The 27,779-nt window shown below is 32.2% G+C and overlaps 1 protein-coding gene and 1 long non-coding RNA gene across 8 annotated transcripts in view; one reads left to right on the plus strand and one right to left on the minus strand.

Moving 5' to 3' along the window:
• LOC127904745 (uncharacterized) overlaps nucleotides 1-25,423 on the plus strand; it is a 41,162-nt gene extending 15,739 nt beyond the window's left edge. The window contains exons 2-3 of one of the 2 annotated variants that reach the window (XR_008058159.1): nucleotides 7,174-7,557; nucleotides 25,201-25,423. This is a non-coding gene — a long non-coding RNA (uncharacterized LOC127904745). Of the gene's footprint in view, nucleotides 1-7,173; nucleotides 7,657-25,200 lie in introns of those variants that run through there. The other variant, XR_008058158.1, reaches the window with a different exon arrangement.
• On the minus strand, nucleotides 7,368-27,734 carry LOC112325693 (double-stranded RNA-binding protein 1). Of its 6 annotated transcripts, none has more exons than XR_008058157.1 (5): nucleotides 27,415-27,732; nucleotides 26,939-27,085; nucleotides 25,748-25,983; nucleotides 25,139-25,621; nucleotides 7,368-7,497 (listed from the first exon to the last, which is right to left on the minus strand). XR_008058157.1 is itself a non-coding variant. In XM_052449361.1 (5 exons), the coding sequence occupies exons 1-5, from the start codon at nucleotides 27,674-27,676 to the stop codon at nucleotides 7,761-7,763; spliced, it is 864 nt and encodes a 287-aa protein (XP_052305321.1). In that variant the 5' UTR covers nucleotides 27,677-27,733; the 3' UTR covers nucleotides 7,524-7,760. The 6 variants fall into 6 exon arrangements, 5 of the variants coding, with proteins under 5 accessions (XP_052305321.1, XP_024448326.2, XP_052305322.1 ...); XM_052449361.1 differs by lacking the exons at nucleotides 7,368-7,497; nucleotides 25,139-25,621 and adding exons at nucleotides 7,524-7,930; nucleotides 14,053-14,101 and having other exon boundaries at nucleotides 27,415-27,733; XM_024592558.2 differs by lacking the exons at nucleotides 7,368-7,497; nucleotides 25,139-25,621; nucleotides 25,748-25,983; nucleotides 26,939-27,085; nucleotides 27,415-27,732 and adding exons at nucleotides 7,524-7,930; nucleotides 14,053-14,101; nucleotides 14,228-14,454; nucleotides 15,438-15,704; nucleotides 15,985-16,290.
• Between the last annotated feature and the right edge of the window lie 45 nt (nucleotides 27,735-27,779).

Below are 27,779 nucleotides of genomic sequence, written 5' to 3' on the forward strand. Positions count from 1 at the left end.
ATCTGCAAATTCTACACGTGTTATAATCAAAGATGTACATGATGGAATGAAAGGAAACAACACCAGCAGTTGGAATGAAGGATAGTATCAGATGCAAATAAAAAAAATAAAATAAAATATTCAAATTAAAATAAAATAAAATACATAAACTCGATTTGAAATAAAATTAATTGTTTTTATACACTTGGAATACATATAAGCCTGCCACGTGTTAATTTAACAACTACATTAGCATATGCATTAGTAGAATCAATCAAAATCACTTGATTACAAAAATTGAACGATTACACACTTGAATATTAAAATTGAAAGTAGAAGACAAAAACTCAAATACTAATCAAAGTATTTAATGGTGATCACATCAGCATCTATATTAATAATTGATTGGATAATGTCATTGAAGTTAGAATAATACACATGAATATGGATGAAGAGGGAGCCACTACATAAATAAAAAGGAATTAAATAAGAATAAGGTATACTAATCAAAGTTAATATAAGCTCTAGATTTAGAAAAGAAATCTAGATTTAAAGTAAATTTAAAAAGATTAAAAAAAAAAAAAACTAAAAATATGATATTTGAAAAAGTTTATAAATTTTTAAAAAACAGTATTGAAAACTCTTCCTTCACTCTACCCTCTTTTTATAGTGGATTTTTAAACCAAAACTGATACAAGAATTAATTCTCACCATTAGCGGCTTTGATTACCCTTCATAAAATCATAATTAAACCTCAATATTTTAGCTTTAGATTTGATTTCTTTTAGCAAAAAACCTTGAGAGGTTTAAAAAGACTCTTTTGAAAGAAAACTGATCAAATTCATGGGCTGAACTGAATGAAATAATAGATTGGCAAAAATAGATCTTTAAAGGTCACACAAAAACCTAAAGACCCTAGCTCGAGTCAAGCCAAGCACTTGCATGTGGGCTAAACCCATACCAAGTTGCTTAGGTTTATTTATGTCCCTACAACTTCCCCTTAAATAGACTTCAAGACAACCACGTATATTTTCTATGTGTGATATAAATTTTTGGGTTTTAATAAACATGTCAGCCAAGAGTTTTTAAATCAATTTTTTATTCATCCATAATTTGTTTTAATCATGTTAATGTTCTTTATTAAAGAACTTTTGTAGAAAAATAATTTTCAACAAAGTTTTAACTATGAAAGTGAGTGAAACTCACTTTAAATCTAAACTCAAATATGTCCATTAACTATATTTTATTAAAACAAAATCTCAATATTCCCCCACATGAATGAAATTATCTTACTGGTATAAAAAACTCAAATATATATAGAGATATAATGATTTGGGGAATCATTACAAAAGGATGAGTAGTTTTTAGCTTTGAACTTTTCTTAATAAAATACTATTAAATTTACTTGGTTAAATAATGAATTTAATGTATTGAACTATTCAGTCTTTTGTGTAAACCAGTATAATATCTTTCACATGGTTTTTCATTTAGATATTTTCTTTTATTTTTCACTGCTGTATTTATTTTAGCATTGAACAATTCTTGGATTCATGAGTACTTTAGATAATTCATCATTTTATCAAAATTTTCAAAGAAATAACCATATTGATCACTCATATAGGTAATCTTTCATTAAAAGTATTTCTCTATACTTCATATGGCAGACCAAGATATAAAAATTATCAAAAACATAGCTCACCCTTTATCACTCTATAACTAGTGCATGTTTCATTATATGAATAAACAGGAAATAATATTTTCTGAGTTCTACCAAAAAAGTTATATGACTTAGTTTTTCATTTTAATATAGATCTTAGAATCTTTGATAAATTAGGTATGGTTACCATTATTATATTTTTTTTTTATCTTTAAAGGTTTAAATCTCATTCCCCTCAATGAATTATACAAAAGTTCTCTCGATAAATATTTGGTTAGCAGATCTAATATATATTTTCTTTGAATTTACATAGTTAATGAAAATAATTCAATTTGAAAGCAAGTGTTTAACAATGTGTGTGTGTGTGTTATACACACTATTTTGTGTCTTTCTAATTACAGACTAACTGTTGCAATTGAAACAAATTGATAACATTGGTTTTGGTCAATATGGAATATCCTCTAGAAATTCTGAAGTCACTTAGCTTCCTCTCTAGATTTACCAAGCACAATAAACTCCAATTTCATCATTCATCTTGTGATAGAGTTTTATTAGAGGATTTTCATGACATAATTGTGCCATCAAATGTGAAGATATCTTAACTAGTGGATTTCAAATCCTTAATATTAAATATTTTTTGGCATCACGATACCCTTCTAGTACCGCTAAGTAAATAATATAGTGTAGTCTATAGTCCAAAGTATATCTCAACTACTTGAGTATCCCTTTTATTGCTTTTCAATGATCCATACTATGATCATTGGTAAATCTACTCAATTTATTAATCGAGTAAGCAATATCAGGTCTTGTACAATTCATGACGTACATTAGGCTTTTTAATTTTTTTGAAATATTCTAATTAGTTTATTCTCTTATATCTATATTAAATAGATGTAAACTTATGTCAATTTATATTTTGACAGTTCTATTATCGCTTTTTAAAATTTGTCGACAATTTTCTCAATATAATGAGATTCGAACAATACCAATTCATTAGATGCACTAGAATTTTGTATTCCTGGTATGACATCTCCAACACCCAAATCTTTCATGTCAAACTTATTAATTAATATTTTTTCAGTAGACTAATCATGTGATCATTGCTACCTAACATTAGCATGTTTTCAATATAGAGACATATAATGACATAATTTGTATCTACTTTTATATATATAAACATATTTATCAATTTTATTAATTTAAAACTTATTTGACAATAAAACCTTGTCAATTTTTTTATGTCATTATTTAGGTAATTATTTTAAACCATATAATAACTTCACAAACTTATAGACTTTCTTTTCTTGTTCACTTACAATAAACCCCTCCCTCGAGTTGTTCTATCTTTTAGTCAAGGTCACCATTTAAGAAAGATATTCTTACATCTATTTGATGTATTTCAAGTTTGTTGTTAGTTGTGATGGCTATTAACATTGGAATGAAAGTTATTCTTGATATCGGTAAATAAGTGTCCAAATAATCCACACCTTCATGTTATTTGAATCCTTTAACAATAAGTCTTACTTTTTATTTATCAATAGTTCTGTCACACCCTCGCGGCGGAGCGTGGTGTCGCGGTGACCCTCGATTGGTTTCGGGGTCTTTATTGTTTGTGTAAAAAGGAGTCGCCACCTAGTATTATGGTCACTAGGAAACCTAACTGGTCTTTCAGAGATTCTAAGGCAAGGGACTAGTTGCGTAAAGGGAAGGTGTTAGCACCCCTAGTACGCCCTACCTAAGATAAGTTGTTTGGTGTTTGGTTTGTCTTATAATTGCTACGGTGTTGGTATTTTCTAATCCCATCAATTTTTTCTCGATTTGATTCTAACTAAATTTATTAAGATAGAAATCCAAGGAGATTCCATGTGCTTTAAAAGCTCATTTTTCCCTTAGTATTTCAAGAGTTTGTGACTCGTAAATCGCAAGGAGGAGGGACAAAAATTTAGAAATCTAGAGCGCTTTAAAAGCCTATTTTTGTCTTAGTGTTTTATACTCTCACGGCTCGTAAACCGTGGAGTAAAAAATTGAAATGTCCTCAATTATAATCGAGGCTTCTTTCAATGATGTGTAATGACTTATTATTCCTAGAAAATCATTTTGGATATTTACCACTTAGATTTTCTTTATCCAAATATTAACAGTGAATAATAACAAATTATTCCAAACATTAGCGGTGAATAATAGATGAATTTTCCCAAAATAAGATTTTTATATTTTTGGAATATTGGCCAATACCCTTTGGAGTTTTACAAACATGTTGTAAAATCCAGAAATGCAAGAAAATAATATTTGTTGTGTTTAAGAAATCCATGCGAAAACACATTTTCAAAACTTCCAATAGTTTTTGTATATAAAAAAAGAGCGTTCAAAACATGTTAGGGTATTAGCCGTATGCAACACACAAGAAAACAAATTTTGATATATATATATATATGTATATTTGCCATAGTTGCGTCGAAAACCGGGTATTCTAAATACGAGATTGGTATATATTTTTTTTACAACATAAAAAAATTCAGACTTTAAAATAAATATTCCAGAAAATAAATCTCTTTCTCTTTCTTTTATTTTTTCAAAAAAAAAAAAAAGTAAGTCCGGCTGGGTGGGCAAGTGACCCGGCTGGACACAAAAAAAAAAGGGGGGCGCAGTTATAGTTCAAAGAAGGCTGGCGAATACTGTTCAAGTGAATTAATTCACTTGAACACTGCAACACACAAAACAGAAAAATACATGCTGCGAGGTGAAGAGAAAACAGACCTGGGAACGGAAGCGAAGAAGTTGCAGCGACGTTGAAAGCGTGATGGTTGATCCGTGTTCGGCTGTTTCAAATCTTTTCCTCCTGCTCTGTATTTGCGTCTGTTTTTCTGGTTTTCTTTCCTCTGCGTCTTCGTTAGTCCCTCTCCAACGGGTTCCTGCACTTCCTTCGTCCCTGCTGCAGATTTTATATGCAAAAAAAATGAAGCCAAGACCAACAGGTAGTCCCTGCTGGTTTATGGTTTCTCTTCTCTTTTCTTCTTTTTTTTCTCTTCTTTCTCTTCTACTGTCAATCTTCCCAACCTCACAGTAACACTAGCGAATGAAAGAAACTTTCTCTATTCTCTGCGTTTTTCTCACCTACTGTCTGCCTCTCTTTTGTACTTTTTTTTCTCGTCTTTCTTTTTGCTCGTTTTTCCTGCCCTTTCTTTTTTTTTTCTCCTCCCATTTCTAGGTCATTAGAGGGGCTTATATATAGTCTAACATATCTCTATTTAGGAAAGATTTAATGCATTAATTCTAGAATGCAAATCCCTACTGATTTGCAGTAAAAAAAACACAAAAAGGAAACTGCAATATTCTGATTTTGATTTTGTGCTCACGTCTGATTTCTTTCCAGTTTTAGAGGATGGTGTGGCTCTTTTCTTTCCTTCCATAGGACCAGCTGCTCCCTTTGAAATGAGGCAATAAAAACGTGGTCTGCAGCTCTCCATTCAAGCGAGAGAAACATGGAAACCAAACAAGAAATTTCAGATAAAAAGGAAAGAAAGAAAACGGCTAGTTGTGCAGGTAAACGTGTTTTCTTCAATGTCTTCCTTCGGCAAAATTCCTTTATATTTTTTATCTTCAATCATCCTCCTTATTTTAGCACTTTTTCCATTTGGTCCTTGGTCAAAAAAGGATTCAAATTGGCCTGCAATTGGTCTTCAATCTTTAAGCATCTTGCAATTGTGTCCTTGCAAACTCGGGCAAAAATCCTTCTCGCGGCAGGAATCCCTGCTTTCACACTAGATTTCAAACAGGAATATCTTGAGCTTCTGATATCGAAATCAATCAATTCAAAAGCCCAAATTCATCTATGTGCCCCGGACTACAACTTTGATGAAAGATTCAAAGTGAGATAAAATCGTTTTAGATAACAGAATTTGGCAGGGATCTAGTTAGTCAAAAAGGTTTTCTTAATCTAACAATGCCGAGCATCCAAATCTGACTGAGAATCTGCTATAAGAACAGTGACCTCTAGGACCCGATAAAGGTGTAGGTCAATTCTTCAACATGTCATAAGTGACAAAATATAGCTAGGATGGTCAGATATCGTACGAAACCAAGTCAGAATCAGAGCCTAAGTTCGAAAAAAAAATTGCGACAACAACAGAATCAGTTTTTTTTAGTGCAAATTCTAAGGGATTTATCCAACCTTAAAAACAAGATAACGAATGAACGAATTTAGCATTATGAAGACCCCTAGTTAGTCTAAGAAACCTGATGATTTTGGCAGCAAAGGGGGAGGATAAAAAAAAGTAGAAAACAGCTCAAACAGGTTTCGAAAAAAAAATATTTCTTTCTCCTCCGCTTTTGTCAATTTTCCAGCAAATATGAGCTACACTCCTACACTCGGTTCAAAACGGGCATGCACCGTCTCCAGCACGTGGGGTCCAAAATTGAGTAACAACATATGCCCCCTCTTTACAATGCTTACGAAGCAAAACTTGTCAAGTGCTTCGCGTAGTAAGTGTTGTAAAGATAAATTGTCTGATCATGCTAAAAACTCAATGCTTTTTCTTAAACAATGATCTCCCTATCAGGTGACCTACCTATCTTAAGATTTCTAGAAAAACTTCACGCTTTTCAAAGAAATGGTTCAATTATCGGGTGACCTGTCCACTTTAAAATTCTTAGAAAACTTCACGCTTTTCTAAGAAACGGTTTCAATATCAGGTGACCGGCCCAACCTAAACTTCTTAGAAAACTCCACGCTTTTCTAAGAAACGGTCTCAATATCAGGTGACCGGCCCCTCTTAAAATTCTTAAAAAACTCCACGCTTTTCTAAGAAATGGTCTCAATATCGGGTGACCTGCCTATCTTAAGATTCTTAGAAAACTCCACGCTTTTCTAAGAAACGATCTCAATATCAAGCGACCGGCCCATCTCAAAAATTCTTAGAAAACCCTATGCTTTTCTAAGAAACGATCTTAATATCAGGTGACCGGCCCATCCTAAAATTCTTAGAAAACTAAAGCAAAAATTGAAGAAATAATCATTCTCAAGGTCAATCACTCTGAAAAGGCTTCGTCCAAAACCACAACATCTACATCCTCCACATCAATATTGTCAATGAGATTGCCCGTGGAAGGCTGGTACTGCTACTGCTTCAGATTCATTCCCCTCTATCACCACCTTCTTGTAATCTATGGTGTCCACTTGCAAAGAAGCAATCATAACAAGACCGTCATAACAAGACCGTCATCAGTTCCAACCTCCAAATCTTTGTCTCTCAATTTCACTTTCTTGGTGCTTCGACTCCTAAAAAGCATTTGGAATCCATGATTAATGGGATCTTTTTTTTTACTTTCTGACGACAGTTATAACATTGAATTTTGAATATTGGATGATGAGAGAGGAAGCTCATCCATTTTACTTGAATTGTTCATCTTTAAGGTCGTAGGCTGTGTTCGATTCTCGATGCTTGAGCTTGTGGCTAAATTAGTGGGGGAATAAGAAGGCAAAGAAGATGAAGTCAGGTCATGTTTTGGCGAAGAAGAGATGGCTGCCGCAGGCGAAGGTGTGATGCTTGCCATAGCTGAACAACTATCTTGCCCTGGAGATGCAATGGAGGGATTATGATTGCTAACTACAGAATTTGCTGCCAGCAATTCCAATATTTTTATTCTCTTGGAAAGAAAATGCAAAAATAGTGCTCATCAGTTGAAGCCAGCAAACCTTTTTCTCTGGAATTGGAAAGCAGACAAGAAGGCATTTGGTAAATATATTGGCCCATTAGAATATAGGAACAGGTAGGAAATGACATCAAAAGAAGGTTCTGAAACTAGGAGTGGTTTTCTATTCTTCAACAAAACTATAGAGTAACCTTGCGGTTACCTCCTCCCTCAGTGAAGATTTTGTGAGTTCATCTTATATCACAGTTAAAGCTTCTACTTGGAGGCAGGTGTTATTCATGTCAACTCATCTAAAATAGCATGAAGACGCAAGTTTGAGTTACTCTCTATCCTGACTTACCGACTTGTACTCTAAGATAGTCAAAAACGTTTGAATATCTGTACACTGTTCTATGGTGTCATATGCATGCACACATCTGCCATGGATATGCACAAATACATAACACAAACCCGCATCCCCATTGAGCACCAGTCAACGTCTTCGAGCTGTGTATGCAGTCTTTGCTGCACTCATCTCTGCTTGCTTCTTTGTTCTTGCTTCTTTTCCGGTAAAAATAACTCCATCTATCTCCACTGTTGAAATGAAAGTAGGCGCATGAGCTTCACCAGATTTCTCTGTAAAATAAGTTGGTAAACCACAACCTTCTCTCTGAGCCATATCTTGTAAAAGATTCTTATAACCAGACTTATCCTAAAAAGAAAACCACAACCTTTTCAGCTTTGCTCAATGTGGGAAAATATTACCGACTCTCATAGGTTTGTCCATTTATTGTGAACTTGCACTTAAAGCGAATAGCATGAGGAGGACCCATACGCTCACAAGAATACACAGGTAGAGTGAAATTTCTCTTTTGAGCATAGGTTTGCAGCTGGTTTTTAAACAAGTGCAGCATACCTGTAAGCCAGGAGAAAATTCAGATGCATGTGTCAAATACTGACTTGTCATGAAAGCACAAAATAAACAGGGGCGTTATTGAAGACGCAAAATAAGGTGATTCAATATCAGGTTTCCATGGTCAGTTGATGCTACTACCTTCTTCAATCAGAATTCAGTTTCTCATTTGCTGCAATAACTTGGCAACCAACAGTGTGTTAAATATAAAAGTCCCTCCTTTCCCCTTTTATTCTATACAATACAAACCTATAAGCTACCAAATGAATTAAATTACCCAATTACAAAACAATGATTTCGATTACAGGCATAAGATTCTCAGCAGCCAAGCGAGGCACAACTGAGTACAGAGAAAATACAATAACAATAATAAACACAGAAAAGACTGATAGAACAATTGAAGTAGAAGTTCTTATGTTTTCATCCATTCTATATTCCCAAAAAAAGTATTGAATGAGACACAAGGGAAATAGACACAAGAGAAGTTATCAGAGCAAGCTTAGTAGCATCTTAAAGGACTTCCTCTAGTTCCATTTGTTGAGATTTGGGCATGGGGAAGAGTCCATTCACCACAAGCATGGCTGGAAAGCAAGATTCGCGATCTAACCTATCTTCAACAATCAAGAATTTTCATGAACTCTGTTATATATGGCATCTCAGCCATGTGGTTATGGTTAGTATTTAGTTCCTTTCATTTTTCTCATAAGCTGAATACGAACAATTTTTTTTTTTTTTTTAAGGAGGTTGGTTAATCTTTTGACACCATAAAGACAACTGATTTAGCAAAAAATATTCTAGATGCTATGTATATAACCTGTTTTCATGCCTGTCAATTTAGAGAGGAAAACCTATTGTTTCCATAACAAATGGATGCCATTTTGGAATGCAACCGTGAGTATCAAGCACATCCAACTGACTCCACTCCAGCACTAACAAACGGTAATGATTTTGTAAGGGAAAAAAATCAATACTAAATTTGCTCTCACCTCCAAAACTCTCATCAGTCTTGGCAACTGCCCCGGCTTCATTAGACAGGGGAGTTGGTTTTGCATCCAATTTCCCTTCGGGAGATGGACGAGTATTCTCCCCAGCGCTTCCACCCGAACAGTCTGCAGAAACTTCAGCATAACATCAGTTTCTTCATTTCTTGATGCAGTGTAAATAAGCATAGGCACCACTAGAATGATTTATCATAAAAAGCTTCATGATTACAGGCATCAATCAATACATTCTATCAACAAAAAATAAATAAATTATAAGAAGCAAGCGTTATTATGCAAGCATTCATTCTTAATCAAACATTAATTTACAAAATAATTTCATTTCATTAAAAACAATAGCCTAAAAAAATCTTTAAAATATCTGATACAGTGCAATTAAAGCACAAGGAAATATAAAAAAGGGAAGAAATGAAGCGTTACAAAGAAACAAAAGGGATTCAATTACCATTAAGGGGGGAGGAGGAGGAAGGGCGAGGGTGGTCGGAGAAGTATTTATAGGCGAGCTTAGCAGCGTCGTTTTGAGCTTTCTTAGTGGAAGAAGAGGGGAAAGGAGTAGAAAAGAGGGTGGCGTCGACGGTGACAGTGGCATAAAAGTGAGGGCTGTGCTCTTGTCCCTCTTTAGTGACTTCATACTTAGGGATCTCCCATCCTCTCTGCTGGGACAGTTGTTGAAGCTTTGATTTGTACATTACTCTTTTATTATTCATGCGTCCTTCCACTCTCTCTTTCTTTCGTTATTATTGCCGGTTGCCTGTGAGTGATCATATATATATATATATATATATATATAAAGACACGCACGTGTGTTGTGTCTTTTTGTCAATCAATTCCCTTCCTTGGGAAGGAAGCTCTCTTTTCTTTTTCTTTTCTTTTCTTTTCTGATGATTTTCTAGAGAAAATGTCAAGTTTGATTTTTCCAAACTGGGTAGTCAGTAGTCACGGGTCATCTTCTTTATATCTATACTGTATATTTTTGGTATAGATAATTTCCATACTTTATCTGTTATGCTACGAGTATCTATATAGATATTTATTTTATAATTATTATTTATTATTAAACAAAAAAATAAAATAGTAATGTGTATATATATATATATATTTGAAGCATTTATATATATTAAATAATAAAATTATAAATATTATACATGCATATGTGTATAATATATATTTATACACACACACATATATCTTATATATCTTGGGTCGGTTTGATAATATACATATCAAGTAAAGTAACTATTTAAAAAAACTCAGGTTAGTTTTAATTGATATCTATTGGTTTAGATTATTGGTTTAGATTAAATTGTTATTTTTATTTAGTTTTGCTAATAATTATCTTATACATTAAAAAACTTGACGTGGAAGTTGTTGACCACCTCAAAAAATTTTGTATTATGCTTTAAATAGTTTGTCTATAATATTTCTAACTTTGATGTTAGTGAATATTCGCTTATGAATATTTTTAACTCTGGTATTGGTAAATATTACATAACCTAAAAAGTACAGTATTCCTGACTTTGGTGTCAGTGAATAAATTCGCAAATTTTGGATTAAAAGAAAAGGAAACATATTTTTTTATTATTATTATTATTACCCTTTTTTTAAGAAAAAAAAGATAGCAGATTCGCATTTAACAGTAAAAGTCCACAAATTGAATATACCATAAAAGCTATCAAAACAAAACAAAACAAAACAAAGCAAAAATGTAAAGGACCTATAAATAAATCAACGAAGATCCCTATTTTTTTTTTGGAATTTTCTGATATCCAAAAATAGCTTGTTTTGCCAGATATCAAAACTAAAGGGAAAGAATTGGCTCTTTTTTCAAATAATTTATTATCCTTTTTTATCCTTAACCTCGGAATGATATCTTCAATTCTTATTTTCTTATGCTTATGCTTAACATAGTTCTTAAAGTCCTTCCAAGATGGTGGTAATTTTTCAATTATTATAGCCACTTGGAATGATTCACTTAGTAACATACCTGCAGCATGAATATCATGCAAGATGAGCTGAAATTCTTGAACTTGGCTCATAACAGTTCTTAAATCAACAATTTAAAATTTTAAAAATTTATTGACTATGAATTTTTTTTCATACAGGCATATTCAGCCTTGATTGACCTACACACATCATATAATGTATTGTCTATTCCAATTAAAATGCAATTTTTGCAAACAAAATCACTATGACTCCATGCATCCATAGCTGCCACAATAATGGGATCAGATTATTATTTGGCAACTTTGACTCTTCCTCGGTCAAGAACTTTATCAAGTTCAAGGTGGTCAAATGAAATAATTTTTTTTCTACCACCTGTTAAAGTTCAATCCATTGAGTTTTTCAGGTTTCTCATTAAGCAACGTAGAAGATGTTGTGAAATCTTCATAAGTAGTACTTGTCGAAACTACATTGGTTGGGACAACCAATTCTTGAGTTAAAGTCATCATAAAATCTATATAAAAATAGTAATAGCCATATATTTATAAATAAGTTTTGGATCCTCACATGAAAATAAAAACATCTAACATAAAGCTTGTAAAGCAAGTAAACAAACAAAAATATTCCAACTATACAAGATTAAATAAATACTTTAATATTATTTTAGTTCTTTTAAACATGCATCATATCATTATAATTTAGAATAAAAACTAAATGATATGCATGAATATACAAACAAGCATACACTAAACAAAAACAAATTTTTAGATGTTTGGGGAAAAAATGTGACATGCATCATGCATATAAATTGCTTTAAATGGAATAAATATATCATACAAGATTGTGAAATTACATGTATAAACTAAACAAAAAAAAATACAAAGAATAAAGCCCTAAGATTGTAATTCAAAATAATTAGACAAGTAAGCTTTGATGTTTAGTTTATCATAAGAAAAACATTCTAAATAAATTATATGTTCAAGGAAACTCTAGTGTTCATACATGTTGAAACTATAAACATGCAATTTTATATATAATGGCAAACTTGTAAATATTATAAAACATATAAAGCTTTTCAAGATTTTATTACTCCTCACTTTGTGCAAATGATATTTACAATAAGCTTTTCAAGATTCTAACAATACCATATTGCTTAGATAGACTTCTAAAAACCTCTAAACAATGTCTACAAATAAAGATAATGTAACTGAGATATCTCTTAACAAGGATAGACCTAACATCTATATGTAGGAGGAAAATCAAAGCTTAAAACAAAGCTAAAAAGATGAGAAAACATTAAAAATATGACACAAAAAAAGTCTAAAAATTCTGAAAAATGGTGTAGAAAACTCTTCTTTCACACCCTCTCTTTTTTATAGTGGATTTTGAAACCAAAACTAATAAATAATTAATTTTGATAATTACCCGGATTAATTCCCAACATTACCCGCTTTGATTACCTGTTATAAAATTAAAATTAAACCTAAACATTTCGGCTTTAAATCTGATATTTTTTAGCTAAATAAATGTTTAGGTTTAAAAAAAAAACTCTTTTGAAAAAAAATAATGCTCAGATTCATTTGTTGAACAAAACAAAACAAGGAGCTAGCAAAAATAGTTTTTTACATATCAAAAAATTATTTTACAATAATAAATTAAAATCCAAGACTAAAATAGATTCAGGCTCGTGGGTTAAGCCTGAGCCAAGTGTATACTTATGAATTAAACTCATACCATATACTTAGGTTATTCATAACTCTTCAACTTTTTATTAAATAAACTATAAAAAAATCTTGTATATTTTATCCGTGAAACAGAAAGTTTTATGTTTCACAATAAATATATCAATCAAAGATTTGACTTATTATTTATTTTAATCATGTTAATATTTTATTTAAATAACTTATATAAAAAATTAATTTTCAACCAAGTTTTAATCAAAAAAAAAAAAAAGCTGGTTCCTTTGCTGGTTTGTTAAACAATGACCCAGTATTGCTCAAGGACCACTAACCAAAGCATGCACATAATCAGCTTGTTTCAAAAATTGAAGAAATCTTTTTTTTTTTTATACTTTGTGACGACAGTTATAACATTGAATTTTGAATATTGGATGATGAGAGAGGAAGCTCATCCATTTTACTTGAATTGTTCATCTTTAAGGTTGTAGGCTGTGTTTGATACTCGATGCTTGAGCTTGTGGCTAAATTAGTGGGGGAATCAGAAGGCAAAGAAGATGAAGTCAGGTCATGTTTAGGCGAAGAGGAGATGGCTGCGGCAGGCGAAGGTGTAATGCTTGCCATTGCTGAACAACTATCTTGCCCTGGAGATGCAATGGAGGGATTATGATTGCTAACTACAGAATTTGCTGCCAGCAATTCCAAAATTTTTATTCTTTTGGAAAGAAAATAGTGCTCATCAGTTGAAACCAGCAAACCTTTTTCTCTGGAATTGGAAAGCCGACAGGAAGGCATTTAGTAAATATATTGGCCCATTAGAATATAGGAACAGGTAGAAAATGACATCAAAAGAAGGTTCTTGCGGTTACCTCCTCCCTCAGGTGTTATTCATGTCAAATTATCTAAAATAGCATGAAGACTCAAGCTTGAGTTACTCTCTATCCTGACTTACCGACTTGTACTCTAAGATAGTCAAAAACGTTGGATTATCTGTACACTGTTCTATGGTGTCATATGCATGCACACATCTGCCATGGATATGCATAAAGACACAACATAAACCCGCATCCCCATTGAGCACCAGTCAACGTCTTCGAGCTGTGTATGCAATCTTTGCAGCACTCATCTCTGCTTGCTTCTTATTTCTTGCTTCTTTTCCAGTAAAACTCACTCCATCTATCTCCACTTTTGAAATGAAAGTAGGCGCATGAGCTTCACCAGATTTCTCTGTAAAATAAGTTGGGAAACCACAACCTTCTCTCCGAGCCATATCTTGTAAAAGATTCTTATAACCAGACTCATCCTAAAAAGAAAACAATAAATTACATAAAGAAGTGTAATCATGTGTCTAAAAGATACAAACACAAAAATTGCAAGCGTAACCAACAGATTTTTGCATCTCCACAATGAGTTGATTTAGAAAAATAACCTCTTCAACTCCATTTGGCAACAATGACATCAATGCAGCTTTTGCAGCTGCATTTTCAGCTTTGTTCAATGTGGGAAAATATTCCCGACTCTCATAGGTTTGTCCGTTTACAGTGACCTTGCACTTAAATTGAATAGCATGAGGAGGACCCAGACGCTCACAAGAATACACAGGTAGAGTGAAATTTCTCTTTTGAGCATAGGTTTGCAGCTGGTTTTTAAACATACCTGTAAGCCAGGAGAAAATTCAGATGCATGTGTCAAATACTGACTTGTCATGAAAGCACAAAATAAACAGGGGGGTTATTGAAGACACAAAATAAGGTGATTCAATATCAGGTTTCCATGGTCAGTAGATGCTACCACCTTCAATCAGAATTCAGTTTCTCATTTGCTGCAATAACTTGGCAACCAACAGTGCGTTAAATATAAAAGTCCCCTCTTTCCCCTTTTATACTATACAATACAAACCTATAAGCTACCAAATAAATTAAATTACCCAATTACAAAACAATGATTTTGGTTACAGGCAGCAGATTCTCAGCAGCCAAGCGAGGCACAACTGAGTACAGAGAAAATACAATAACAATAATAAACACAGAAAAGACTGATAGAACAATTGAAGTAGAAATTCTTATGTTTTCCTCCATTCTATATTCCCAAAAAAAGTATTGAATGAGACACAAGGGAAATAGACACAAGAGAAGTTATCAGAGCAAGCTTAGTAGCATCTTAAAAGGACTTCCTCTAGTTCCATTTGTTGAGATTTGGGCATGGGGAAGAGTCCATTCACCACAAGTATGGCTGGAAAGCAAGATTCGCGATCTAACCCATCTTCAACAATCAAGAATTTTCATAAACTCTGTTATATATGGCAGCTCAGCCATGTGGTTATGGTTAGTATTTAGTTCCTTTCATTTTTCTCATAAGCTGAATACGAACAATTTTTTTTTTTTTTTAAGGAGGTTGGTTAATCTTTTGACGCCATAGAGACAACTGATTTAGCAAAAAAAATTCTAGATGCTGTGTATATAACCTGTTTTCATGCCTGTTAATTTAGAGAGGAAAACCTATTGTTTCCATAACAAATGGTTGCCGTTTTGGAATGCAATCATGAGTATCAAGCACACCCAACTGACTCCACTCCAGCACTAAGAAACGGTAATGATTTTGTAAGGAAAAAAAAAAATCAATACTAAATTTGCTCTCACCTCCAAAACTCTCATCAGTCTTGGCAACTGCCCCGGCTTTATTTGACAGGGGAGTTGGATTTGTTTTTGACAGGGGAGTTGGATTGTCATGAGATTGACGAGTATTCTTCCCAGCAGTTGGATTTGCATTTGACAGGGGAGTTGGATTTTCATGAGATTGACGAGTATTCTTCCCAGCAGTTGGATTTGTATTTGACAGGGGAGTTGGATTTTCATTAGATTGACGAGTATTCTTCCCAGCGCTTCCACCCGTACTGCCTGCAGAAACTTCAGCATAACATCAGTTTATTAATTTCTTGATGCAGTGTAAATAAGCATAAGCAACACTAGAATGATTTATCATAAAAAGCTTCATGATTACAGGCATCAATCAATCATTCAATGCATTCTATTAACAAAAACAACATGAAAATGATAATTAATTAATCTAAATATAAATAAATTATAATAATCAAATGTTATTATGCAAGCATTGATTCTTAATCAGACATTAATTTACGAAGTAATTTCATTATATTAAAAGAGACAAAATTACGAATTCAATTACCAGAAAGGGAGGCGGAGGGGGAGGAGATGAGGGAGAAGTGGTCATAGGCGAGTTTAGCGGCCTCGCTTTGAGCTTTCTTAGAGGAAGAAGAGGGAGACGGAGAGGAAAAGGAGGTGGCGTTGACGGTGACAGTGGCTGAAAAGAGAGGGCTGTGATCTTGTCCTTGTTTAGTGACTTGATAGGTAGGCAATTCCCATCCTCTCTGCTGGCACACTGCTTGAAGATTTGATTTGTACATTGTAGGCGTCCCTTGCTCTCTGCTTCTTTTTAATGGCATCGGCCTTTGCCTTTCCCTGTGAGTGATGCAGTTATATAGCATGCATCAACACACGTGCACGTGTTGGTTGTGCGACTTCTTGTCAGTTAATTAATTCCCTTAAGGTTTCTTTTTCTTTACTTTTTTATTCTTATTCTTATTCTTATTCTTATTCTCGTGATTTTCTAGAGAAAATGTCAAGAATCATTCTTGCTTGCATTTGCTCATAAAACAAGGGTGATAAAAAAAATTAAATTAATATTTTTATTTTTTTGAATTATTTTGATATGTTAATATTAAAAATAATTTTTTAAAAATAAAAAAAATATATTATTTCAATGTATTTATAAACGAAAAATATTTTGAAAAATAATAACTATAATATTCTTAAACACCGCTGAAAAAACTTGAGATGCTACATCTATTTATTTTTACTTTATTGTTATATTTTTTATATTAAATTAATTAATACACCCTTATATAATTATTCTTACTAATAATTATATTATACATCAAAAAAAACTTGGGGTGGAAACAAGCAAATCAACTTCAAAGGTAAGGTGCTTCAAAGACGAGGTGGAGACGAGGATGTGAAATTGAAGGGACATCATTTACTACTAAATGATTTTCTTCTAAAGTCTTCAATAAAGAAAATTTGTTTTTTTTCTTTTTAGTTTAACGTGGGTGTCCGGGCCAGCTTGCGCGCACCTCGACTAATCCCACGGGTCCTGAAGTTAACGACCATGTAAGCCTCTAGTGGCCATCATATGAGCAACCATAGGGCTCGAACCTGAGATCACAGAGGAAGCAAACCTCTTGATCCCAAACTTTTACCATTGAGCCACCACCTAGATAGTTAAAAAAATTTGTTTTTACTATAAAGATTAGGTGGGGATTTGTTTTTACTATTCAAGATTAGTCGTACTATTAAATGAAATTTGTTGGTCAAAATGATTAAGACGATTTAATTCATAATTTATTATATTTAGCAAAGATATTAGTGGCAAATTTACTTGAGGAATCAATAAAAGCATCAATCTAAATAAAATGGTAATGGCATTGATTCATCACAAGGTACGCTAAGCAATTTGATGCCTTTTAAAGAATTGAAGGCATAAATAAAATGCAATATGGAATAAAAGAGAAAAAAAAAAAAAGGAAAGGGAAAAGAATCATTGTTAAGCCACTACCTTAACGATTGGTGGTATCAGAGTCTATCTTGAACTTGAAGCAAATAATTTGATTTAAAATAATAGAAAACAATAAATAAATAAATAAAAAGATATATATGATGGAATTAAAAGAAACAACAGCAGCAACTGGAATGAAGGATAGTATCAATTGCAGAACCGTGGAAGGTTTGAAGACCGAAGAACATGTTAAACATGTGATTAATGTTGTTAAGCTCAATTAGTTAGTTGGTTGAAATTAATTAGGAGTTAGAGAGTTAGTTAGTCAAGATAGTTGAAATTAATTAAGGTATAAATTTGAAAACAAACATTTCTTATAAATCAAATAATAATAGTGCATTTCTTCTTCTCTATTCTTTTCCCTGATTCTTTCCTTCTATTTTCTCTCAAATTCTTTCCTTGTTAAACAACTAGCTTAACAATCCGCAATTAGGGTTAACTCATAAGATGTTTCTTTTAAGAACTGCAAATATTTTGTTAATTATGTCAGCAATCTTCTTGACTGATTGAATTCTGGGAGAGTGGATATCATAGACATGAGCTCTAGATTTAGAAAAGAAATCTAGATTTAAAATAAATTTAAAAAGGTAAAAGAAACCTAAAAATATGATATTTGAAAAAGTTAATAATTTTTTGAAAAACAGTATTGAAAACTCTTCCTTCACTCCACCCTCTTTTTATAGAGGATTTTTAAACCAAAACTGATACAAGAATTAATTCTCACAATTACCGACTTTGTTGATTACCCTTCATAAAACCATAATTAAACCTCAATATTTTAGCTTTAGATTTGATTTTTTTTAGCAAAAAAACTTGAGAGGTTTAAAAAGACTCTTTTGAAAGAAAACTGATCAAATTCATGGGCTGAACTGAATGAAATAATAAATTGACAAAAATAGATCTTTAAAGGTCACAAAAAAACCTAAAGACCCTAGCTCGAGTCGAGCCAAGCACTTGCATGTGGGCTAAACCCATACCAAATTGCTTAGGTTTATTTATGTACCTACAACTTCCCCTTAAATAGACTTCAAGACAACCATGTATATTTTCTATGTGTGATATAAGTTTTTGGGTTTTAATAAACATGTCGGACAGGGGTTTTTAGATCAATTTTCTATTCACCAATAATTTGTTTTAATCATGTTAATGTTCTTTATTAAAGAACTTTTGTAGAAAAAATAATTTTCAACAAAGTTTTAACTCTGAAAGTGAGTGAAACTCACTTTAAATCTAAACTCAAATATGTCCATTAACTATATTTTATTAAAACAAATCTCAATATTCCCTCACATGAATGGAATTATCTTACTTGTATAAAAGACTCAAATATATATAGAGATATAATGATTTGGGGAATCATTACAAAAAGATGAGTAGTTTTTAGCTTTGAACATTTCTTAATAAAATACTATTAGATTTACTCGGTTAAATAATGAATTTAATGTATTAAACTATTCGGCCTTTTGTGTAAACCAATATAATATCTTTCACATGGTTTTTCATCTAGATATTTTCTTTTATTTTTCACTGTTGTGTTTATTTTAGCATTGAACAATTCTTGGATCCATGATTACTTTAAGAAATTCATCATTTTATCAAAATTTTCAAAGGAATAACCATATTGATCACTCATATAGGTAATCTTTCATTAAAAGTATATCTCTATACTTCATATGGCATACCAAGATATAAAAATTATCAAAAACATAGCTCACCATTTATCATCCTATAACCAGTGCATGTTTCATTATATGAATAAACAAGAAATAATATTTTCTGAGTTCTATCAAAAAAGTTATATGACTTAGTTTTTCATTTTAATATAGATCTTAGAATCTTTGAGAAATTAGGTATGGTTACCATTATTATATATATATATTTTTTATCTTTAAAGGTTTAAATCTCATTCCCCTCGATGAATTATATAAAAGTTCTCTCAATAAACATTTGGTTAGCAGATCTAATATATCTTTTCTTTGAATTTACATAGTTAATAAAAATAATTCAATTTGAAAGCAAGTGTTTAACAATGTGTGTGTGTGTGTGTGTATTATACACACAACTTTGTGTCTTTCTAATTGCAGACTGACTGTTGCAATTGAAACAAATTGATAACATTGGTTTCGGTCAATATGAAATATCCTCTAAGAAATTCTGAAGTCACTTAGCTTCCTCTCTAGATTTATCGAGCACAATAAACTCCAATTTCATCATTCATCTTGTGATGAGTTTTCTTAGAGGATTTTCATGACACAATTGTGCCATCAAATGTGAAGATATATTAACTAGTGGATTTCAAATCCTTAATATTAAATATTTTTTTTGGCATCACTATACCCTTCTAGTACCGCTAGGTAAATAATATAGTGTAGTTTATAGTCCAAAGTATATCTCAACTATTTGAGTATCCATTTTATTGCTTTTCAATGATCCATACTCTGATCATTGATAAATCTACTCAATTTAGTAATCGAGTAAGCAACATCAGGTCTTGTACAATTCATGACGTACATTAGGCTTTTTAATTTTTTTTAAATATTCTAATTTGTTTATTCTCTTATATCTATATTAAATAGATGTAAACTTATGTCAATTTGTATTTTGATAGTGCTATTATCGCTTTTAAAAATTTGTCGATAATTTTCTCAATGTAATAAGATTGGAACAATACCAATTCATTAGATGCACTAGAATTTTTTATTCCTGGTATGACATCTCCAACACCCAAACCTTTCATGTCAAACTTATTAATTAATATTTTTTCAATAGACTAATCATGTGATCATTGATATCTAACATTAGCATGTTTTCAATATAGAGACATATAATGACATAATTTGTATCTATTTTTTTCATATAAACATATTTATCAATTTTATTAATTAAAAACTTATTTGACAATAAAACCTTGTTAATTTTTTATGTCATTATTTAGGTAATTATTTTAAACCATATAATAACTTCACAAACTTATAGATTTTCTTTTCTTGTTCACTTACAATAAACCCCTCGAATTGTTCTATCTTTTTGTCAAGGTCACCATTTAAGAAAGATATTCTTACATCTATTTGATGTATTTCAAGTTTGTTGTTAGTTGTGATGGTTATTAACATTTAAATGAAAGTTATTCTTGATATCGGTAAATAAGTGTCCAAATAATCCACACCTTCATGTTGTTTGAATCCTTTAACAATAAGTCTTACTTTTATTTATCAATAGTTCCATCAACATTCATTTTTTTTTTCTTAGAGATCTATTTATGTCCTAATGGTTTATTTCCAAGTGAAAGATCCATTAGTTTCAATGTATGATTTATTCATAATTGATTCAATTTCACTATCAATTACCTTATTTTAATAAAAAGCTTTAGGATAAAACATTGTCTTAAAACATATTTGAGGTTCATTTTCTAACATGTATGTTAAAAAATCAGGACCAATCATTTTGGTTTTTATTTTTTTTCTTTTTACTCGTTTTAGGCTCAACTTCATCATCTTTCAATTGATGATGACTACTTAAGCTAGCTTTAATTGTTTTCTTCATTGAACTGTTTTCTTGTGCTTATTTTAATGGAAGCATATCTTGAAAAAATAAAACATTTATTGATTATATTTAAGCATTATGATGAATATCATTTGTCTAGTATAAGGATAATATCACCTGACATCACAGCGATCTTTAAAAAAAAATTCTAAAAATGCGAAGAACAGATATCTAGCATCTTATTCTTAAGGGAAAAGGTCTAGTTTAAGGAGTCGACACCTAATATTATGGTCACTAGGAACCCTAACTAGTCAACAGAGATTTTTTGGTCCGAGACTGGTTACGTAAAAGAAAAGATATTATCACCTCTTACGCATCCTACCTGAGATAGGCTGCAATGCTGGTTTTATGGTCACTAGGAACCCTAACTAGTCAACAGAGATTCTATGGTCCGAAACTAGTTACGCAAAAGGAAAGATATTATTACCACTTATGTGTCCTACCTAAGGTAGGCTGCAATGCTGGTTTTGTCTTGAATTGCTAAGGATTTTTTGTATTATGCTTTAATGGTCTGTTTATCATATTCCTGACTCTGATATTGGTGAATAGTTGCCTATGAATATTTTCAACTTTAGTGTTGGTAAATATTGTGTAACCCAAAAAGTATAGTATTCCTGACTTTGGTACCAGTAAATAAATCCTTAAAATTTGAATTAAAAGAAAAGGAAACATTTTTTTTTTATTTTTTTTATTATTACTACCCTTTTTTAAGAAAAAAGAAAAGAAAAGATGTATTGCATATCATATTCACATTTAACAGTAAGAGTCTATAAATTGTATATACCATAAAAGCTATCAAAACAAAACAAAAAAAAAATGTAAGGGACCTATAAATAAATCAACGAAGATCCCTAATTTTTTTTGAAATTTTTTTATATAAAAAAATGGCTCGTTTGGCCAGATATCAAAAGAAAAGGGAAGAGCTGGCTCTTTTTTCAAATAACTTATTGTCCTTTTTTATCCTTAACCTCATAATGATATCTTCAACTTTTATTTTCTTATGCTTATGCTTAACATAGTTCTTAAAGTCTTTCCAAGATGGTAGTAATTTTTCAATTATTGTAACCACCTGGAATGATTCACTTAGTAACATACCTTTATCATTAATATCATAGAAGATGAGCTGAAATTCTTGAACTTGGCTCATAACAGTCCTTAAATCAAGATTTAAAAATTTATTGACTATGAATTTTTTTCATACGGGCATCTTCAGCCTTGATTGAATTACACACATCTTATAATGTATTGTCCATTCCATTTAAAATGTATTTTTTGCATACAAAATCATTATGACTCCATGCGTCCATAGCTGCCACAATAATGAGATCGGATTATTATTTGGCAACTTTGACGCTTCCTCTGTCAAGAACTTTATTAAGTTCAAGGTGGTCAGATGAAATATATTTTTTTCTACCACCTCTTAAAGTTCAATATATTAAATTTTTTTCTCATTAAGTACTGCAAAAGATGTTGTGAAATCTTCATAAGTAGTACTTGTCAAAACAACATTGGCTGGGACAACCAATTTTTGAGTTGAAGTCATCGTAAAATCTATATAAAAATAGTAATAACCATATATTTATAAATAAGTTTTGGATCCTCCCATGAAAATAAAAACGTCTAACATAAAGCTTGTAAAGCAAGTAAACAAACAAAAATATTCCAACTATACAAGATTAAATAAATACTTTAATATTATTTTAGTTCTTTTAAATATGCATCATGTCATTATAATTTAGAATAAAAACTAAATGATATGCATAAACATACAAACAAGATTTTGCATAAACAAGCATACACTAAACAAAAACAAATTTTTAGATGTTTCGCCGGGGGGAGGGGGGGGATTTGATAATTATCCGGATTAATTCCCAACATTACCCGCTTTGATTACTTGTTATAAAATCAAAATTAAACCTGAATATTTCGGCTTAAAATTTGATATTTTTTAGCTGAAAAAATTGTTTAGGTTTTAAAAAAAATCTTTTGAAAAAAAAATAATACTCAAATTCATTTGTTGAATTGAACAAAATAAGAGGTTGACAAAAGTAGTTTTTTTATGGATGAAAGAATTATTTTATAATAATAAATTCAAATCCAAGACTAAAATAGTTTAGGCTCGTGGGTTGAGCCTAAGCTAAATACACACTTATGAATTAAACTCATACAATATACTTAGGTTAATTATAATCCTTCAACTTTTTATTAAATAAACTATAAGAAAATCTTGTACATTTCGTACGTGAGATAGATTTTATGTTTCATAATAAGCATGTTAATTAAAGATTCAATTTGTTTTTCATTTATAATTTATTTTAATCATGTTAATATTTTATGTTAAATAACTTATATAGAAGAATAAGTTTTACCCCTAAAAATATATTCAACCCTTTGGCTGCTTTGTTAAATAATGACCCAAGATTGCTCGAGGATCACTAACAAAAGCATGCACATAATCAGCTTGTTCCAAAAATTGAAGAAATAATCATTCTCTAGGTCAATCACTCGAAAAGGCTTCGTCCAAAACCACAACATCTCCATCCTCCACATCAATATTGTCAATGAGATTGCCCCTCGAAGGCTGGTACTGCTACTGCCTCAGATTCATTCCCCTCTATCACCACCTTCTTGTAATCTATGGTGTCCGCTTGCAAAGAAGCAATCATAACAAGACTATCATCAGTTCCAACCTCCAAATCGTTGTCTCTCAATTTCACTTTCTTGGTGCTTCGACTCGATTCAGGGTTTTCAGAGTTATCAGTCTCTCTACTGGGGAGAAAGCTTCTTTGTTAGCTAAAATTAGCATTCACCTACCATGAACATGGACACCTAATTAATTATCATACTATCCTTTCAAGCAATGGCTAGGTTATACCACATTACGAAATTACACCTCCCCACTTAATTTCTTTCATTTCTATGGGGGCTAGAGAAATTATGTCCCATGATTGTGTTTTTAATATAAAGTTTTTTAGGTTCATCTCTCTTCTTCTCTCTCTCTCTCTGTGTGCCGTATTTTAAGTCAGTTTACACGCACTAAACTAAATCTCTATATCTTGAATAAAACTGTAAAACAAGACTTACACTATGTATTCCGTTGCCATCAATATTAGAAAGTAAAGAAAGTTAAATTAGATACCACATAAGGTCTTTTAGCTCGCATCCATTTTACCAACTTGGTCACTCATAGTTGGTTACTTCCATTTCTTTTCTTTCCTTTTATTTTTTTGTAAAAAAATTTGACACATTGATTTTGTTACCATAAGATCTACAGAAAGTATAATACTAATGATCCTAAATGATATGAAATGATTTTCAGATTGGTTAACACGATCAAAGCTTTACCTGGAAGATCCAATTTCTTGACCATATAAAATCTCCATCTCACAACTGGACAGATTTGGAGAATAATCATTTTGGACTATAAAATATGTGGCCAATTTTTTAAAATTTGTTTTTAGGAGTACAGAATCTTTGTAGTCTGATCATGGACAATTCAGGATTATGGAGAGCCGGAGCCTTTGTTGATTAAGGATTAGTGTTATTAACAACAAAATCCAATGCGATTCCCTCCCTCTCTCTCTCTGTTTTGGTGCCCAAAGACAAACAAAATATTGAATTTTGAATATGATTAATGGTATCTTTTTTTTTTACTTTGTGACGACAGTTATAACATTGAATTTTGAATATTGGATTATGAGAGAGGAAGCTCATCCATTTTACTTGAATTGTTCATCTTTAAGGTTGTAGGCTGTGTTTGATACTCGATGCTTGAGCTTGTGGCTAAACTAGTGGGGGAATCAGAAGGCAAAGAAGATGAAGTCAGGTCATGTTTAGGCGACGAAGAGATGGCTGCGGCAGGCGAAGGTGTGATGCTTGCCATTGCTGAACTATCTTGCCCTGGAGATGCAATGGAGATGATTGCTAACTACAGAATTTGCTGCCAGCAATTCCAATATTTTTATTCTTTTGGAAAGAAAATGCAAAAATAGTGCTCATCAGTTGAAACCAGCAAACCTTTTTCTCTGGAATTGGAAAGCAGACAGGAAGGCATTTGGTAAATATATTGGCCCATTAGAATATAGGAACAGGTAGAAAATGACATCAAAAGAAGGTTCTTAAACTAGGAGTGGTTTTCTATTCTTCAACAAAACTATAGAGTAACCTCAGTGAAGATTTTTGTGAGTTCATCTTATATCACAGTTAAAGCTTTCTACCTGGAGGCAGGTGTTATTCATGTCAAATCATCTAAAATAGCATGGAGACGCAAGTTTGAGTTACTCTCTATCCTGATTTACCGACTTGTACTCTAAGATAGTAAAAAACGTTTGATATCTGTACACTGTTCTATGGTGTCATATGCATGCACACATCTGCCATGGATATGCATAAAGACACAACATAAACCCGCATCCCCATTGAGCACCAGTCAACGTCTTCGAGCTGTGTATGCAATCTTTGCAGCACTCATCTCTGCTTGCTTCTTATTTCTTGCTTCTTTTCCAGTAAAATTCACTCCATCTATCTCCACTGTTGAAATGAAAGTAGGCGCATGAGCTTCACCAGATTTCTCTGTAAAATAAGTTGGCAAACCACAACCTTCTCTCTGAGCCATATCTTGTAAAAGATTCTTATAACCAGATTCATCCTAAAAAGAAAACAATAAATTACATAAAGAAGTGTAATCATGTGTCTAAAAGATACAAACACAAAAATTGCAAGCGTAACCAACAGATTTTTGCATCTCCACAATGAGTTTATTTAGAAAAATAACCTCTTCAACTCCATTTGGCAACAATGACATCAATGCAGCTTTTGCAGCTGCATTTTCAGCTTTGCTCAATGTGGGAAAATATTCCCGACTCTCATAGGTTTGTCCGTTTACAGTGACCTTGCACTTAAAGCGAATAGCATGAGGAGGACCCACACGCTCACAAGAATACACAGGTCGAGTGAAATTTCTCTTTTGCGCATAGGTTTGCAGCTGGTTTTTAAACAAGTGCAGAATACCTGTAAGCCAGGAGAAAATTCAGACGCATATGTCAAATACTGACTTGTCATGAAAGCACAAAATAAGGTGATTCAATATCAAGTTTCCATGGTTAGTTGATGCTACTACGTTCTTCAATCAGAATTCAGTTTCTCATTTGCTGCAATAACTTGGCAACCAACAGTGCGTTAAATATAAAAGTCCCTCCTTTCCCCTTTTATACTATAAAATTCAAACCTATAAGCTACCAAATGAATTAAATTACCCAATTACAAAACAATGATTTTGATTGCAGGCAGCAGATTCTCAACAGCCAAGCGAGGCACAACTGAGTACAGAGAAAATACAATAACAATAATAAACAAAATAAAGACTGATAGAACAATTGAAGTAGAAATTCTTATGTTTTCCTCCATTCTATATTCCCAAAAAAAGTATTGAATGAGACACAAGGGAAATAGACAGGAGAAAAGTTATCAGAGCAAGCTTAGTAGCATCTTAAAAGAGAAGTTATGTAGCTCTATTTGTTGAGATTTGGGCATGGGGAAGAGTCCATTCACCACAAGTATGGCTGGAAAGCAAGATTCACGATCTAACCCATCTTCAACAATCAAGAATTTTCATAAACTCTGTTATATATGGCAGCACAGCCATGTGGTTATGGTTAGTATTAGTTCCTTTCATTTTTCTCAAAAGCTGAATACGAACAATTTCTTTTTTTTTTTAAAGGAGGTTGGTTAATCTTTTGACGCCATAGAGACAACTGATTTAGCTAAAAGAATTCTAGATGCTGTGTATATAACCTGTTTTCATGCCTGTCAATTTAGAGAGGAAAACCTATTGTTTCCATAACAAATGGTTGCCGTTTTGGAATGCAACCATGAGTATCAAGCACATCCAACTGACTCCACTCCAGCACTAAGAAACGGTAATGATTTTGTAAGGAAAAAAAATCAATACTAAATTCTCTCTCACCTCCAAAACTCTCATCAGTCTTGGCAACTGCCCCGGCTTCATTTGACAGGGGAGTTGGATTTGCATCTTGTATGTCTAATTCCAATTTCCCTCCGGGAGATGGACGAGTATTCTCCCCAGCGCTTCCACCCGAACAGTCTGCAGAAACTTCAGCATAACATCAGTTTCTTCATTTCTTGATGCAGTGTAAATAAGCATAGGCACCACTAGAATGATTTATCATAAAAAGCTTCATGATTACAGGCATCAATCAATACATTCTATCAACAAAAAATAAATAAATTATAAGAAGCAAACGTTATTATTCAAGCATTCATTCTTAATCAAACATTAATTTACAAAATAATTTCATTTCAATAAAAAAAAATAGCCGAAAAAAGTCTTTAAAATATCTGATACAGTGCAATTAAAGCACAAGGAAATATAAAAAAGGGAAGAAATGAAGCGTTACAAAGAAACAAAAGGGATTCAATTACCATTAAGGGGGGAGGAGGAGGAAGGGCGAGGGTGGTCGGAGAAGTATTTATAGGCGAGCTTAGCAGCGTCGTTTTGAGCTTTCTTAGTGGAAGAAGAGGGGAAAGGAGTAGAAAAGAGGGTGGCGTCGACGGTGACAGTGGCATAAAAGTGAGGGCTGTGCTCTTGTCCCTCTTTAGTGACTTCATACTTAGGGATCTCCCATCCTCTCTGCTGGGACAGTTGTTGAAGCTTTGATTTGTACATTACTCTTTTATTATTCATGCGTCCTTCCACTCTCTCTTTCTTTCGTTATTATTGCCGGTTGCCTGTGAGTGATCATATATATATATATATATATATATATATATAAAGACACGCACGTGTG

This window comes from Populus trichocarpa, chromosome 19, assembly GCF_000002775.5.
Source record: "Populus trichocarpa isolate Nisqually-1 chromosome 19, P.trichocarpa_v4.1, whole genome shotgun sequence".
NCBI lineage: Eukaryota > Viridiplantae > Streptophyta > Magnoliopsida > Malpighiales > Salicaceae > Populus > Populus trichocarpa.